The sequence below is a fragment of the Rosa rugosa genome, chromosome 2 (assembly GCF_958449725.1).
Source record: "Rosa rugosa chromosome 2, drRosRugo1.1, whole genome shotgun sequence".
NCBI classification, from domain to species: domain Eukaryota; kingdom Viridiplantae; phylum Streptophyta; class Magnoliopsida; order Rosales; family Rosaceae; genus Rosa; species Rosa rugosa.
In genome coordinates this window covers 66,210,407-66,225,065 of record NC_084821.1, presented here as the reverse complement: position 1 = coordinate 66,225,065, position 14,659 = coordinate 66,210,407, and the positions used below count along the sequence as shown (strand labels likewise).

Genomic DNA, 14,659 nt, shown 5'->3' with positions numbered 1-14,659 from the left:
CGAGGACAGTTGCGGGGATGCTGTGGAGATGCCGCGAGGCCGCTGGTGAGTCGCGGTCGCGAGGGCAGGCGAGCGCGCGCGAAGGTAGAAGGCAAGCAGGGCTTGCGGGCGCTACAGGGGCAGCGAGGCTAACCTGGTAGGGTTAGCGTTGAGTTGCGACGCGGGGGCTGCGGGGGCAGTAGTAGCGCAGGGAAGGCAAATCTGGTGGAACTTGATCAATTTCTGGGGTTTTGGTTTCTAAAGCTAGGGTTAGGGCTCGTGCTGATAACGTGTTGTAGAGAAACTGAAATTGAGAGGAATCTGCTGTGTATTCTCATTGATAATAGGGGTCTCTTTATATAGAGGATTACAATGCATAGAATCTCAATCGTACAAGGAAAGTAATCGTACATTGAATAGGAATCTAGATCCTTCTAATTTAACCCTATTACCACTAGGTCAAGTAACCTAGAGTTTGGGCCAAACACAAATAGAGATATCCTTAAACAAATATATATATTTTTTTTTGGTGAACCTCGACGAAACGAGGATAATTTATTGAATAAAAAATAAATATAGAGAGGGGGAACTACACCAAACCTCTCGACAACATCAACAGAAACGGAAATTCGAATGGGTCTTTCCGTCCCGGTTGTAAAAACTATGAATGATAGGCAGAGCCAGATCCCACCAAACTAAACCGTGAGATATTACAACAACAACTAGTCTGTGAGTTGAACTCCAAGTTTCACTTACACCCCTAAACAAATGGTATCGGACAAAAAAGAGTTTGCTTTGTTTACTCCTGATCACTAGGTCTCCAAAACGTAGGATTGCACGGAAATTCTATTAAGGAGAGTGAATGGAAATTAAAATAAAATATATATCTCATAGCTTGGGAACCAAGAAATTTGACTTCTGGACAATTTAGGGCTCCTCCTATTACTTGGACTTGACCTTTTTGAATCTCTATAAATGGAGGGGGCGGGCGTCCAAGTTATAGAGAGCATAGAACAAATCGGCTTTTCCTTCTTCTGTTGACTTACTTTCTTCTTGCATAGTCAGACACAGAGGAACAGAATCACAATCAAATATGCTGGACTTAAATCTGTTTAGAGAAAGGAAGGGCCACGACCCCGATGTCATCCGCAAGTCGCATGGCCGTCGTTTCAAGAGCGTTGATCTTGTTGACAAGGTGATCGACCTCGACCAAGAATGGTGCCAAAGTAAGTCTCTCCATCCTTCTCTCCCTTAAAAGTGTGAGTTTTTTGAGCTTCTGAAGTTGATTTGATTTGGCTTTACCTCAAATTTTAATTGCTGTGAAATTTTGTGAATTTAGGACAATTCGAGCTCGTGAATCTCAGGAAAGAGTTCAACCAGACCAACAAGGAAATTGGTCAGCTCAGAATTGTGAGTATTTGCATCTATCTTAGAATTTTCTCTGTAGTTTTTCTTTGTTTTTGAAACTTCTCTCATTTGCTTGATGCCATTAATCCTGCAAACCAAAACAGATTATTTCATAGGATTTAACTCAAGCTCCTATTTTGATTTAAAAAAGAAATTAGCTTAGTTCAAAGTATGTTCTAGGCGCAAACACAGGTATATCATAGAAGTGCTTATTGGCTAACTTTGGTGCTTGGATAAACTTGTTTTTTTCTTTATGTTTGTAAGATTCTTATATTGCTTTTGTATTCAAAGTGTGACATTGATCTTGGAAGTTTTTGGAATAACAGAAAGAAGGTGAGTTGATTAAAAAGGCAGAGGAAAAGAAGAGGTTGATCGCAGAGAAAGAAGCTGAAGTTCAAGAAGCTTTAGCACAACTGAATTCAAGCTTGGAACAAATTGGGAACCTTGTCCATGATTCAGTTCCCGTCAGCGAAGATGAGGCAAACAATGAAGTGGTTAGATCATGGGGAGAGAACCGGGTGGAGCCAGCACTGAAAAATCATGTCGAGCTTTGTAAGCTTCTTGGGATTGCTGACTTTGAGAAAGGTGCTAAAGTGGCTGGATCCAGAGGTTATTACATTGAAGGCGTTGGTGTAGATCTTCATGAAGCTCTCAAAAACTTTGCTCTAGATTTTCTTGAGGACAAGGGATTCAAAAAAATGATTCCTCCATTTTCTATGAGACAAGATGTCATGGCCAAATGTGCTCAACTACAGGAATTCGATAATGAACTCTATAAGGTAACTGGTGAAGGAGACGATAAGTATTTGATTGCTACCGCAGAACAGCCTCTATGTGCTCGTCACAAGGATGGATGGTTCCATCCCTTCCAGCTACCCATAAAATATGCTGGATTTTCATATTGCTTCCGGACAGAAGCTGGCTCGCATGGAAGAGATACATTGGGGCTTTTTAGGACTCATGAGTTTGCCAAAGTAGAACAATTCTGTATTACCAGCCCAAATGAAAATGACTCTTGCGATATGCATGAGGAGATGATCAGAAACTCAGAGGAGTTCTATAAAGCTCTCAAGATTCCATATCGTGTAGTCAATATTGTTTCTGGTGCTTTGAATGGTGCAGCAGCAAAGAAGTATGACTTAGAAGGTTGGTTTCCTGCATCTCAGACATATAGGGAACTAGTCTCATGTTCAAACTGTACAGACTATCAGTCCAGAAAATTAGAAATTCGATATGGACAGACAGGCAATGAGAAGACAAAGCAGTACGTTCACATGTTGAACTCCACTCTTACTGCAATTGGGAGAACCATGTGCTGCATTCTCGAAAGCTACCAAATGAAAGATGGTGTCGAGGTACCAGAAGTTTTACAACAGTACATGCGTGGAAAAACCTTCTTACCTTTCAAAAATTAATAAACTCTTAAAGTCTTGGGCTAAATACTTATTACTACCCTGTAGTTTGGGTCCAAAATCAATTCAGTCCCTGAACTTCTAATTTCATCAAGAACACCCATACACTTTTAATTTTGATCTAATAGGTCCAATTTATTAGACTTCCGACAATTGAGTCATTTAACTTGTTGACGTGGCTCATATATGACCTATGTTTTATAATGTGGTGTTGAGGTGGCCTGCATAGTCAATTTAGGAGTGAGATCCACTATTAGAAATCTATCAAATAAATAGTTTTTCAACAAATAATCCAACTATAACTTGAACCCATAACAAAATATTAACGAATTGGACCTATTAGATCAAAATTGAAAGTGTAAGGGTGTTTTTGATGAAATTAGAAGTTCAGGGACTGAATTGATTTTGGACTTAAACCACAGTGTAGTAACCAATATTTAGCCCTTTTTTCTTCTATCTTAATGTTTTCTCTGCTTTGCTTGCTTCTCCCTCTGGTGAGTAGTTGTTTGTTTCATATTCACTACAAGACCTTGAGATTGAGAGTTTGTAGTATAGTCAAAGAATTAATACAGTGAATAATTACATTGCCAAAGTCACTGTTCATATACAATATTATTTTCAGAACATTTAAGTTCTGCTGTCTACAGTTAAATCAGTGTCAAAACTATTCTGTTTTGATCAAAACATCAAATTGTAACTTCATCACCATGATTTGCAAACCAAGCCACTAAACATTCTATATTTCTAAAGCAGTGTCATCAAAACTATTCCGTTTTGATCTCTTGTGGGGGTAGAGATTTCTTGATTAGGAGGAGATATCTTGTTAAGGTGGGAATATTTATTTGAAGCGGGAATATTGGGATACCAGCATGATGTGCCAACCCTGAAGGATACCATTCCTCCTGCTTTCCGCTATTTCATCAATAAGTTCTATAGTGTTTTTGTAACATCAATGCAGGACGATCTTCACAGTAATGTCGTTTTTGGTGCATTATCAGACCCATTAAAAACTATGAATGATCTGCTACTCACTCGCAAGGGCAAGAAGCAAGCATTGAGGATAGTCTCTTGCAGCTTTGGAAAAGATTACCAGGAATGCTTATGCCTGCAAGTTACTCTGAGATTCTGCTGCAGCTGAGGAAAAACGCCTTGAACCGTGCAAAATTAACAGAAGATCAAGTATTGCAGAAAATCGAGGAAAAAACTGCAGCAAGGAAGAACAAAAAGTACGAAGATTCAGATAAAATCAGAAAAGATTTAGCTGCTGTGGGAATCACTCTTATGGACAACCCAGATGGGACAACATGGAGACCAGCTGTACCTCTTGCAATTCAAGAGCAGCCGGTGGCATCTCCTTGATTGGCTTCTGGTCAACACATGGAGGGTTACTTTCTCTTCGACAAAATAGGATTTGGATTTTTCCCGGATGTGAATTCATGTTCAGTTGTGATAGCCATGAGGAAGAAATGTTTTTTTTAGCATTTGAAGAAGTTTTGGTACAAGGTTTTGCTGCTGGTCTTGTTGTGTCATGGAAATTTACTCTTAATATAAGGTTTCCTTGTCTTATAAAGTTTGTTTCTTCCCTTCGAAACATAGAATTTAGATTGCTTGTGATCAGATTCAGAAGTCTGTCTCTTACATATGCGATTTCTTGTCTTCTCCATCGTATTCCTGCTAATAGTAATTAACCCACTGCAACCATGATGAAACAGCAGCAGAACAAGAATTTCTTAGTATGCCAGGGAAGTTACCTTGAGCAGACGATTCATTCCGGTGTTTCATGGCTGGGGAAATTTTCTCAAATTGATAAGAAGACCTTTATTATGTCTGCCTTCGCTTTGATAAGGGTACAAATGATCTTGCAAAAATGCTCAGGTCCCCCCTATTAGTTTTTCCTATCAACAAAGGAAGGTATAAACAAAGAAGGAGAAAATTTATATTTCATAACAACTATTAATTGGTTAACAGTTCCAAATTACAAGCCTCAATTAGATAAAGGAAGGAAAATAAACAGATGGCATATATCATATAGTAAAGGCAAAAAACAATTGACAAACCTGGAAACCCGACTACCCCAACCAAATCACCACGCATCACATAAGAATGGAGCCTAGAAAATTCAGATTCCGCCAAATCTGAATTGCTGCATGAATAGAGAAAGACTTTTGGTCAGGAGAAACTGAATCACATCAAAGTAGTTGCACATATAATAATAAGCAGGGGTAAATCTACTAATCTATAATTTCCGATGAGTGGCAGTCAACAACGTATTAGTACAATCAGTGTATGATTCTATAAGATCTGAACAGCACAAATGGAATATTAAATACAGAGTGGCACTCAAAATCAAAATAACTTGGTTTGACTTTAGCTAGCAGGGTTCCAAAAATGTATCAAATAGACCACTTATCCTTCTACATACTGAATTTCTTCCTCTTTGATTTAGTATCATAGCGTATCCAAATGTTCAGAAAGAAATGTACACATAACAGTTGCCTGCATAAAAGCCTAGGATAATAGAGAACAAAATTATGTAATATAATGCGGTGAAGATAACAAAACTGGTCTTTTCATAAGATAGCAAAACTTGTGTTAATTAAAAGAAATGCTGGAACATACACAAAGTAATCAATTAGTTAACTTGACACCAACGCATTGTGTTGGGATTTAGTCTTTAGCTTCCACCTACTCCGAAATACAACAGAATTACCGGCTTCCAAATTCAAAAACATGTAATTTGCAGGAGATCCACAAACTAGTCAAAACAGTACAATACCAAAAAAAGAAAGAGAATGTAGGGGTGGCAAAATTGAATACCTTGCATCAGCCACAATTTGGACTTTAGAACCACCACCTTCTAAATCATAGAAGAAAAGGTTCGAGGAGTTGAATCTTTGCATTTTGTTGGTGATTTTTCCTGATTTCATGATATTGACAAATTATTCAAATCAGAAAAAACATAACGAAAATAACGTAGTAGTAGAATTTTTGTCTTTGGTTAGAAAGACGAAGAATTAATTACTACCTGCCAATGATACTGTTACTTTCTTACGTTGCTTCCCTTTGCTAATGCAGCCTTCATACTCCTCTACATAATGAGGAATTTTCATTGAAACAGAAAACCTTTCCGGATTCGGAAGTTGATGCTCATCTGCCTTCTTTTCCTCTTTTGGCCTCCACGCGGATGACGTTACCTCCCCGTGGCGCCACTGCTGATTCTCTAGTTTCTTGGTGGTGGTGGTGGAGGCGGCAACTTCTTTTGTGGCGGCAATTTTGCTCACGGCGGAGGACTTTGACTCTTTGCCTTGAGAAGATTGTGGAGGTGGAGGCAACTTTTTCTCCGAGTTTAGAATATCATAGAAGAGACGGGGGTTTTTGGAGAGAATGTTGAGGAGGTTGATGATATGGCGGCGTTGGGCAATGCTCTGGAGGTAGCGGAGCTCTTCCAAGTCTAACTTCAACTGATGATTGTCTTCCATTGAATTTTTTTTCTTATGGATTCAAAGTGACACTGATTAGGGTTTATTTATACTTTATGGGGGAATGAGTTGGTTCTTGGCTCTGTAAGGGTTTAGGGTTTAGGGCATCTAAGATACTAAGTATTAGGAGTGCTTTCGTGACTTGCGGATCAAGACAGAAGATTTGGTTGGGCCATGAATCTCAAGTCCATATGGCCATATGGGTCAAAGGGCCATGAATATACTCAAACGAAATAACAAGATAATATTAATTACGATTGTGAATCTATAAAACAAGTAATATATAATGAGAAAGGGGAAAATATTGATTAAGGTTAGAGTTTAGGGTTCGGTATGCTTTACTTTTGTTTAGAATATTTCCCAAATCTCAGTTGCATTTTTATATTTCCAAATGCTTGGGTGTCATTCCTATTGGAAGGTTTGGTTTGGAATTTTGTGGATTAGGTAAATTGCCTTTAGATGAACAAGTTAAACTTAACCTCCAAAGGGATTCAAATTTAATATATATTACTGGAAAGTGAAGAAAATGCTAGCTGAATTGAGACAAAGATCACATGACACATGACAGAGTAGGTGAAAAATAATTGACCACATGTACCCAGTTTCCATATTTGCAAATACTGATAAGTGGATCAAGTTGCTTGCCTCCCCTCCAAATCCACAGGAATTTATTATGAGACTTGAAAATCTGATGGAGCATTGCAGAGCAATAACTATGGCACATTTTATGAATGCAACATTGAATATTATGCATGATTGAGTTACGAATAATATCGGTGCAACATGTCCAGCAGAAAGATATGAATTTAAAACAAAGATTTGTCAAAGGTGGTGATTCAAAAAGTACTAACTTTCCGAGTGCACTGTTTGTGGTGGTCATCTTCGAGGTGAAGCATAGTTATCGCGACTCTAAGTTGCCTAATGGGTGGAGTAGCTTAGAGAAACTTTCCCAAGAGATACCGGCTACCTAAGTGGAGCAGACGCAATCTAGCGATATCTACGTCCATGAAGTTCAACCCAACTTAACTTTGTGTTAGACCTTTGTGGACTGAAGAGCTAGTGGAACTAGTTCACATTATCCAGAAGTAGTTCTAAAGTTCCATACTTGCAATTACTTCGATCTACAAAAACAACACCTCTTTGACTACAAGATTTGAGGTCAGAGGGGGATGTGACTAGGGTTTTCTGGTCAAGGAATATTACGCATTTGATATTATAAATCATGATGTAAATGTGAATTTGCTGTCAAGCAAAATGTCTGTCTACCCCTATGATATTATTCAATCTAAGTTTTCACACCTCCCCATCACCAGTGTCAGTGTAGCACTATAAAAAATAATCAAAGTTGTTTTGCTTTTGTCAAAAAGATGCAGAAAAACATGAATGAGTAGTTCAATTATCTGAGGATTAAGCTAATTAATTCTGCCATGATTTGTTATAGCTTATAATTAATTGAGCTTCATATTTCAGAACCCCTACGAAGATCAATGAAAGAAGCATTGGATTTGAAATCCTGCTTGGGAAAGGGTGTAAGAAACCATTATCTTCCCACTTAGTAACAGTTTTTTATATACCAGACCATAAAACACTGTCACCACTTTGCTCCATCCCATACAACAGAAACATATCAAACACTGATTATATTTTATAACCATGGATCAAATATGCTAAAGATATTTTAATAAGCTCACATAGAGATATTGGCAAGCAAAAACATCTGGATGAGGAACTGACATAAACATTCAATACTTTAGGACAATAGTAGCTGTCCCAAAAACAAAAAACACATGAATGCAAATGAGTTAACAGAAACAAATTACACATAAAAACAAGGAACAGATTGCATAAGCTCTCAAAGAAAGATCGATTGTTTCGTCATCCTCCATTTTAAACATTTGCAGAAGCTATAACAGTCTAAGATTTGGCAGGAAGCTGATCTAAAGCAAACTAGGAACTTGGAAATGCTAGTATTTTATGTTTCACAACCACTAATCTTTACCATTCTGCACACTAAAAGTAACTAATGTTCCTAGTTCTACATTAACAACTGGACCATATAAACTAGATTATAAATGGTCTATAATTATAATTATAGTGGGTCATTTGGAATATTAGGTAAACCAAATACCATAAGAAAATCTATTTTCTTTGATCATAGCTTCATACCCAAGAAATTCAAAAGTACCATAACCTATCATGTACCATAACCCACATAGTACTTATTTTTTCTAATAATTTTGTGCCAATTTTGAGGACCCAGGTTGGGTCTTTTTCTTTTTCTGTTTTCAGTTTTCTTTTAAAGAACCCAAATTTTGACCTCATATTTTTACCTTACCTTCTAGCTGGAGCTAGCTAAATCAGTCCAACCAATACAACAAGTTAACGCAAACTCAAAACCAGAAACAACGAAGAAGAGGTTGGCATGTAAACCTTGTAATTTTCTCACTTTGAAAGCAACTTCTCAATCACCGCATCAGCAACCGCTGATTTTCAAGATCTTAAACTCAGTCAAGTCAGAGAGTCAACCAAACCCTGTACATTTGTCAATTTCCCTCGTCCTTCCCTCTTTCTCCGTTAGCTTCCGCCGTTAAAGTTAACGCCTTTAACCTCTCCCACTTCACTCACTCCTCTTTCAAACCCACAACCTTAACAAAGTATAAAACAAAAGCAGAGGCTAACAGAGCTAGATAGAAACCCCTGTTTCACAAAAATGAGATTCATCATCTTCTTCTTCTTTGGGTTTTTTTTGCTTCTTCTGGTTCTGATTGCAACAGTGGAATCTACATCAACATGCAATAGTACAGACCAAGAACAAGTCTCCAAGGCCTTCAAATCAGTCCAAAGCTTCAATCTTTCTTGGTTCCAAAATCAAACTCCCAACTGCTCAAACCCACCGATCACAGAAATCAAGCTCCATTCCAGAAACCTCAGCGGCATAGTCTCATGGAAGTACCTCAGAAACATGTCACATCTTCAAAACCTCGATCTGTCAAACAATTCTCTCAAAGGCTCTGTCCCAGGTTGGTTCTGGTCTCTTCCAACCTTACTCGAAGTCAATCTCTCCAAGAACAAGTTCGGCGGCAGCTTCGGGTTCGAAAGCGGTTCAGTTTCCTCAGTCCAGAAGCTCAATCTCTCCAGCAACAGGTTCACCAACTCTGTTCTGCTCTCTGGTTTTCCACACCTCAAAATCCTCGACCTTTCTCACAACAACTTGGGTGCTCTGCCTTCTGGTCTTGCCAATCTCACTAACGTCCACCACCTCGACATTTCGTGCTGCAAAATCTCTGGCAGCTCGAAACCCATCTCTGTTCTTCGCACATTGACCTACTTAGATGTCTCAAACAACTCCATGAACGGTTCTTTCCCTTCGGATTTCCCCCCCATTAGTCCCCTCAAATTCTTGAACATTTCGTTCAATAATTTCAGAGGTATAGTCGGACCAGAAAAGTACCAAAAATTTGGCAAAGCAGCTTTCATTCATGCCGGGAAGGATTTAAATCTTACATCTTTCAATGCTTCCAATTCCAAATCCCCGACCTCTCACTCTCCACCACCACATTTTAAATCCCCAATTCAAAAACCTAAACCCCTCCCAAAACCCATAACCCAAAACTCCACCCTTCAAAAACCCAAATCTTCAAAACCCAAAACAACTCTCATTATCAGCCTATCTTGCGCCTCCACATTTGTGCTTGCTTTCATAGCCATCTGCCTGGCTTGCAGATACAGAAGAAAGCAAATTGCCAAGAAACACAAATGGGCCATCTCGAAACCGGTCCAGCTCGACCGGGTCCGGATCGAGAAGTCCGGCCCGTTCTCCTTCGAAACCGAGTCCGGGACATCCTGGGTCGCCGACATCAAGGAGCCAACTTCCGCCCAGGTTGTCATGTTCGAGAAGCCGCTCATGAACTACCTCACCTTCAAAGACCTCATCGCCGCCACGTCACACTTCGGCAAAGACTCCCAGCTGGCCGAGGGCCGCTGCGGGCCCGTCTACACCGCCGTGCTTCCCGGAGACCTCCACGTGGCGATCAAGGTCTTGGAAAACGCCAGAGACGTCGAACACGACGCGGCGGTGGACATGTTCGAAAACCTGTCGAAGTTGAAACACCCGAACTTGTTGCCTGTCTCCGGTTACTGCATTGCAGGTACTGTTTCACCGTCCCGGAATTTTGGTTTTGAATTCACCTAACGATATTAATGACGGCACGGGGTGCTTTTATTACGATGTCGTATTATGAGCTCGTACGTATGCTCTGTGTCTCTGCCATTATCGTCACGGAAATCTAGCTAAACCACAGTGGTACAGAGGCCATGATTGTTCTCGAAGAACACAAATAATTAGCGTGGGATTTAGTTACCGTCTGAGTGTTTTACACGGAATGTGTGTCTGGTTTTTTTTTTTTACAGGGAAAGAGAAGCTGGTGTTGTACGAGTTCATGGCGAACGGGGATTTACACAGGTGGCTGCACGAGCTGCCAACCGGGGAGCCCAACGTGGAGGATTGGAGTGCCGACACGTGGGACCAGAGTGGAGCCTACTCTCCCGAGAAGAAGGGTTGGCTCACGCGCCACCGCATTGCGGTTGGCATAGCGCGTGGGCTGGCGTACCTCCACCATGCCGGGTCGAAGCCGGTGGTACACGGCCACCTTGTGACTTCGAACATATTGCTGGGGGCGAATTTCGAGCCGAGAATTGCCGATTTCGGGCTGCGGAATTTCGGGATGAGGGATGGAGATATCGGCGGCGGGACCGAGACGGACGTGTATTGTTTTGGGGTGGTGTTGATGGAGCTGTTGACGGGGCGGCCCGGGACGGCGGAGACGGTGGTGTGGGTGAGGAGGATGGTGAGGGAGGCGCGTGGGGTGGACGCGCTGGATGAGAGGTTGAGGGAAGGTGGGGATTTGGAGAGGGAGATGGTGGAGAGTCTCCGAGTTGGGTACTTGTGTACGGCGGAGTCACCTGGGAAAAGGCCCAGCATGCAGCAGGTGCTGGGTTTGCTCAAAGACATACATCCCAGTTCCGCTGCCACTCTGGGCTTTGTCTGAGCTTATTGAGGTGATGTTTTTCCACGCGCCAAGAGATCGCTTGGTACTTGAAAAATTGGGAAATGAAAATGAAATGCTATTTATATGGAAGAAATTTACTATGTTTCGAACTATATAATGCTCCTGATTTTTCAATAGTTAAATTTATCTATTACAGATTTAACTGTTGAAAACTGAGAGCATTATATATTGCGGAACATTACTCTCTTCAGTTTTTGTGTAAAAGCAAGAATGAATGTGACCACATCTTGTAGTCTTCGTATTGGGAATATTGTTAGTTGAGAAACAATGTTGTATAACATTAGATTAGCTGTAAAATTTGGTTTTGTGATGAGAAAATCGGAGAGTGTATCCTTCAACGTTACATGGAAGAAATTTTCTTGTCACCATGTTAGAAATTATTACTGTTTACTGGTTAAAAAACAGAAACATGGTATAAGTTCTAAAATCTTACATGTGGATGTAGAGATGTAAAGATTTAAAGGAAAGTGGGGCTGATAAGGAAGAAGACCAAAAAAAGTGTGGTGATGGTGGGGAGAGATGTTGAGGTTTAGCTGAGCAGAGAGTCTCCACAATTCCCCACTTATTGCTTGTCTCTTGTGGAAGGGTTCTCATCATCAACCTTCTTTATCTTTAGTAGATTTTTCTTTCCTGCCCGTTTTTCCTTTCTTTTTGTTTCCATCTTCTCCTTTATTCCTTCATCATTGTGGCTTTTCTGGTTAGTTTTGATTTTTCCAAAGCAAAATCCAAAGGAAAAAAGAAGACTGACACAGAGATGCCTTCCTATGCCCCCCTTGAGTTGCCTATGACTTTATGCATGTCAATTAATTAATCTAGGAAAGTAGTTAACGTGTTCAAGCTGCAATGATTTTCTGGGTGGAAATGTCTTTCAACCATATATATATATATATATATATATATATATATGGACAATTGGGTGAATGTTAATTTGGAGCTAGCTATTGGTTTTATACTTTTATTCACTTGACACGTTTGGGTTCTTATCGTCAATGTTTTATGGGGCTGTTTTTGGCTGGAGATGAACCATATATTCTTCAGAGGTATAACCTACCACATATTTGCAGACAAACTAGTTGACTGATCTGGTTGTATTAGGAGTGATAAGACATGTTTTCTTTGCATTTGTATGATTTTCGAGAGGTTTAGTTTAATCCGTCTCTCTCAAATAATGTATCATTGTTTCTTTATAAATGAAGAGACTTCGGAGGATAAAATTTAGCTGCTATAGTCAAATATGCTTATCCTTAAAAAATACTTATTTTGTGGTTTTTTATTTTCCCAAGTCTCACCTTGTTTTGAGCTAAAAAAATAAAAATAATAGAAATAAAAAACTACTTCATCCGCTCAGTACCATTTGGTCTAGTGTCATTGTCTTCTTTTCGTAAGTGGAAGGTTGTGAATTCGACTCACAAAGCACTAGTTATAGCATTTGAGTTGTTTATCTGATAAAAAAAATGAGCTTTTTACCAATAACTACAAAATAACAATATTATTTACCAATAGCAGACTCCAAAACCAATAGCCCATGCGGTCAATAATTGAAACAGGCTGTCAGCCCATTTTTAGAAAAAAAACACTCAAATATTAAGAAAATTACGAAACATGCCACTGAGACTCACATAACTCATTTCTCCCAAAATCAGAACGGTTCCAAAATTGAAACCATCCCAAAATCCAAATCCTCCCTAAATCAATCTAGGGCTCCGACGAAGGTAGGGGACGAAGCAGCTGGCGGATCGAGGCGGCGAAGCAACCGGCGAAGGGAGGCTGCGAATCCGGCGAGGAAGCGCGAGACCCAGGCGGAGAAGTGAAGCCTTTGACTGCCGAGGAATTGGAGCAGTACGAGTCCATTTAGGAGTCCTCCGACTCTGACTCCGATGACGGCCTTGAAGATGAGGAAGAGGACGGCGACGAAGACGAGGATGACGACGACGACGACGCGGATGACGACGACGATGAGGATGAAGATGAAGATGACGACGACGATGTCCAGGAGGTCGTACAGTCCTCCGGTGGCCCTCCGGTTCAGTCAATAGACGATGAGGACGACGAAGAAGACGAGGAAGACGCTGAAGGAGGCGATGACGACGGCGACGGCGAGGGAGATGACGACGACGGTGAGGGCGAGGATGAGGTAATTAGCCGAATCTTTCCTTTATTTTCCTTATTTGTTAAAGTAGCTTTCAGTACTTTCCGGTTGAAAATTTTCAGATCTGGTCCTATTTGTTGTTTTGTTTTCTATTTTACTAGTCGGATTTACGTTTCTCAAGTTACCGGAGCTCTGAGAGCTGGGGCGGTGGAGTACCCCGAGCGACTGGGCCAGCCTGTGTGCCAGGTATTTGGTTTGTGTAACTGAATTTGATGCTTGAGGTTTAGGGTGATATGAGGCAGATCACATGTATTGGGTGGAGTAATGTCTAATGTGGATCATTTCATGCTTTTGTTTGTTTGTTTGTTATTGCTGGGAAATTATGAATTTAGCTTGTTTGATTGTGTTTTGCTTCGTTAATTACAGTACTATATGAGGACGGGGATGTCCAAATTTGGCGCCACTTGTAAGTATCACCATCCTAAGCAGGGAGGAGGCTCTGCGGCCCCTGTATCACTAAATTACTATGGATACTCATTACGACCGGTTTGTGTTTCTTGATCATAACTTTGATTTTTTCTAATTGTTTGTCATATTAGTATTCCTGTTTCATGACTGAGGGAAGGTCTTGCCATCAATGTATTATTTTTCAAATAATTACAGGGTGAAAGAGAGTGTTCCTACTATGTGAAAACTGGACAAATAATTGGACCAGATCTGAAAGTATGACCAAATAAATGGTACTGAATAAAATTGAATTTCAATTTTTTTTCCCTGTATTTGGTGGATTCTCAGTTTTGTATTGATGGTCAGTAGCTTTAGTTTTGTGTTTATGGTACTTTCTTATTGGATTGGTGGTGTTGTGTATTGCTTTAGTTTTGTGTTTATGGTACTTTCTTATTGGATTAGGATGGAGCTAATGAAAGCAATGCTGAAGTGAGCAAACGCGAGAAGGTCAGGCTAGTATACTACTGGGGGCCAGTACACTACTGCGGATCAGTACACTAATGCGGGTCAGTATACTACTGGGGGTCAGTATACTACTGGGGCTAGTATACTGCTGGGGGTGACATACTACTAATCCTCAGTACACTACTGCTTGTATGCGGAAGCAGCAAAGCCAGAGATAAATGATAGTGTCCAAGTTTCATATTGTAATATGTACAAATAGTTTTTGAAATTATTAAATAAATGAGTTGTTTCTAAGAAAAACAAAGATGGAAT

The 14,659-nt window shown here is 40.2% G+C and overlaps 3 protein-coding genes across 5 annotated transcripts; all 3 read left to right on the top strand.

The window, feature by feature from the left end:
- Positions 1-1,017: 1,017 nt before the first annotated feature.
- LOC133728775 (serine--tRNA ligase-like) lies at positions 1,018-2,801 on the top strand. Its single transcript, XM_062156212.1, has 3 exons — positions 1,018-1,205; positions 1,319-1,393; positions 1,720-2,801. Exons 1-3 carry the CDS (start codon positions 1,073-1,075, stop codon positions 2,799-2,801), a joined length of 1,290 nt encoding a protein of 429 aa, XP_062012196.1. The 5' UTR covers positions 1,018-1,072.
- A 6,096-nt stretch (positions 2,802-8,897) lies between these two features.
- Positions 8,898-11,714, top strand: LOC133729434 (calmodulin-binding receptor kinase CaMRLK). The gene is made up of 2 exons (XM_062156963.1): positions 8,898-10,425; positions 10,688-11,714. Exons 1-2 carry the CDS (start codon positions 8,988-8,990, stop codon positions 11,323-11,325), a joined length of 2,076 nt encoding a protein of 691 aa, XP_062012947.1. The 5' UTR covers positions 8,898-8,987; the 3' UTR covers positions 11,326-11,714.
- Positions 11,715-12,913: 1,199 nt separating this feature from the next.
- LOC133729444 (zinc finger CCCH domain-containing protein 34-like) lies at positions 12,914-14,659 on the top strand. 3 transcript variants are annotated; one of them, XM_062156974.1, is made up of 5 exons: positions 12,916-13,480; positions 13,597-13,681; positions 13,862-13,981; positions 14,099-14,175; positions 14,345-14,659. In XM_062156974.1, exons 1-4 carry the CDS (start codon positions 13,386-13,388, stop codon positions 14,162-14,164), a joined length of 366 nt encoding a protein of 121 aa, XP_062012958.1. In that variant the 5' UTR covers positions 12,916-13,385; the 3' UTR covers positions 14,165-14,175; positions 14,345-14,659. The 3 variants fall into 3 exon arrangements, with proteins under 3 accessions (XP_062012956.1, XP_062012959.1, XP_062012958.1); XM_062156972.1 differs by lacking the exon at positions 14,099-14,175 and having other exon boundaries at positions 12,914-13,480; XM_062156975.1 differs by lacking the exon at positions 14,345-14,659 and having other exon boundaries at positions 12,914-13,480; positions 14,099-14,337.

Excerpts from the sequence above, each read along its gene's own strand:
- LOC133728775 (XM_062156212.1), top strand. The coding sequence starts at position 1,073 with ATGCTGGACTTAAATCTGTTTAGAGAAAGGAAGGGCCACGACCCCGAT. Across the intron at positions 1,206-1,318 it reads CGACCAAGAATGGTGCCAAA|GACAATTCGAGCTCGTGAAT; the intron begins GTAAGTCTCTCC and ends TTGTGAATTTAG. Across the intron at positions 1,394-1,719 it reads TGGTCAGCTCAGAATTGTGA|GTGAGTTGATTAAAAAGGCA; the intron begins GTATTTGCATCT and ends AACAGAAAGAAG.
- LOC133729434 (XM_062156963.1), top strand. The coding sequence starts at position 8,988 with ATGAGATTCATCATCTTCTTCTTCTTTGGGTTTTTTTTGCTTCTTCTG. Across the intron at positions 10,426-10,687 it reads CTCCGGTTACTGCATTGCAG|GGAAAGAGAAGCTGGTGTTG; the intron begins GTACTGTTTCAC and ends TTTTTTTTACAG.
- LOC133729444 (XM_062156972.1), top strand. The coding sequence starts at position 13,386 with ATGAGGACGACGAAGAAGACGAGGAAGACGCTGAAGGAGGCGATGACG. Across the intron at positions 13,481-13,596 it reads ACGGTGAGGGCGAGGATGAG|TCGGATTTACGTTTCTCAAG; the intron begins GTAATTAGCCGA and ends CTATTTTACTAG. Across the intron at positions 13,682-13,861 it reads TGGGCCAGCCTGTGTGCCAG|TACTATATGAGGACGGGGAT; the intron begins GTATTTGGTTTG and ends CGTTAATTACAG.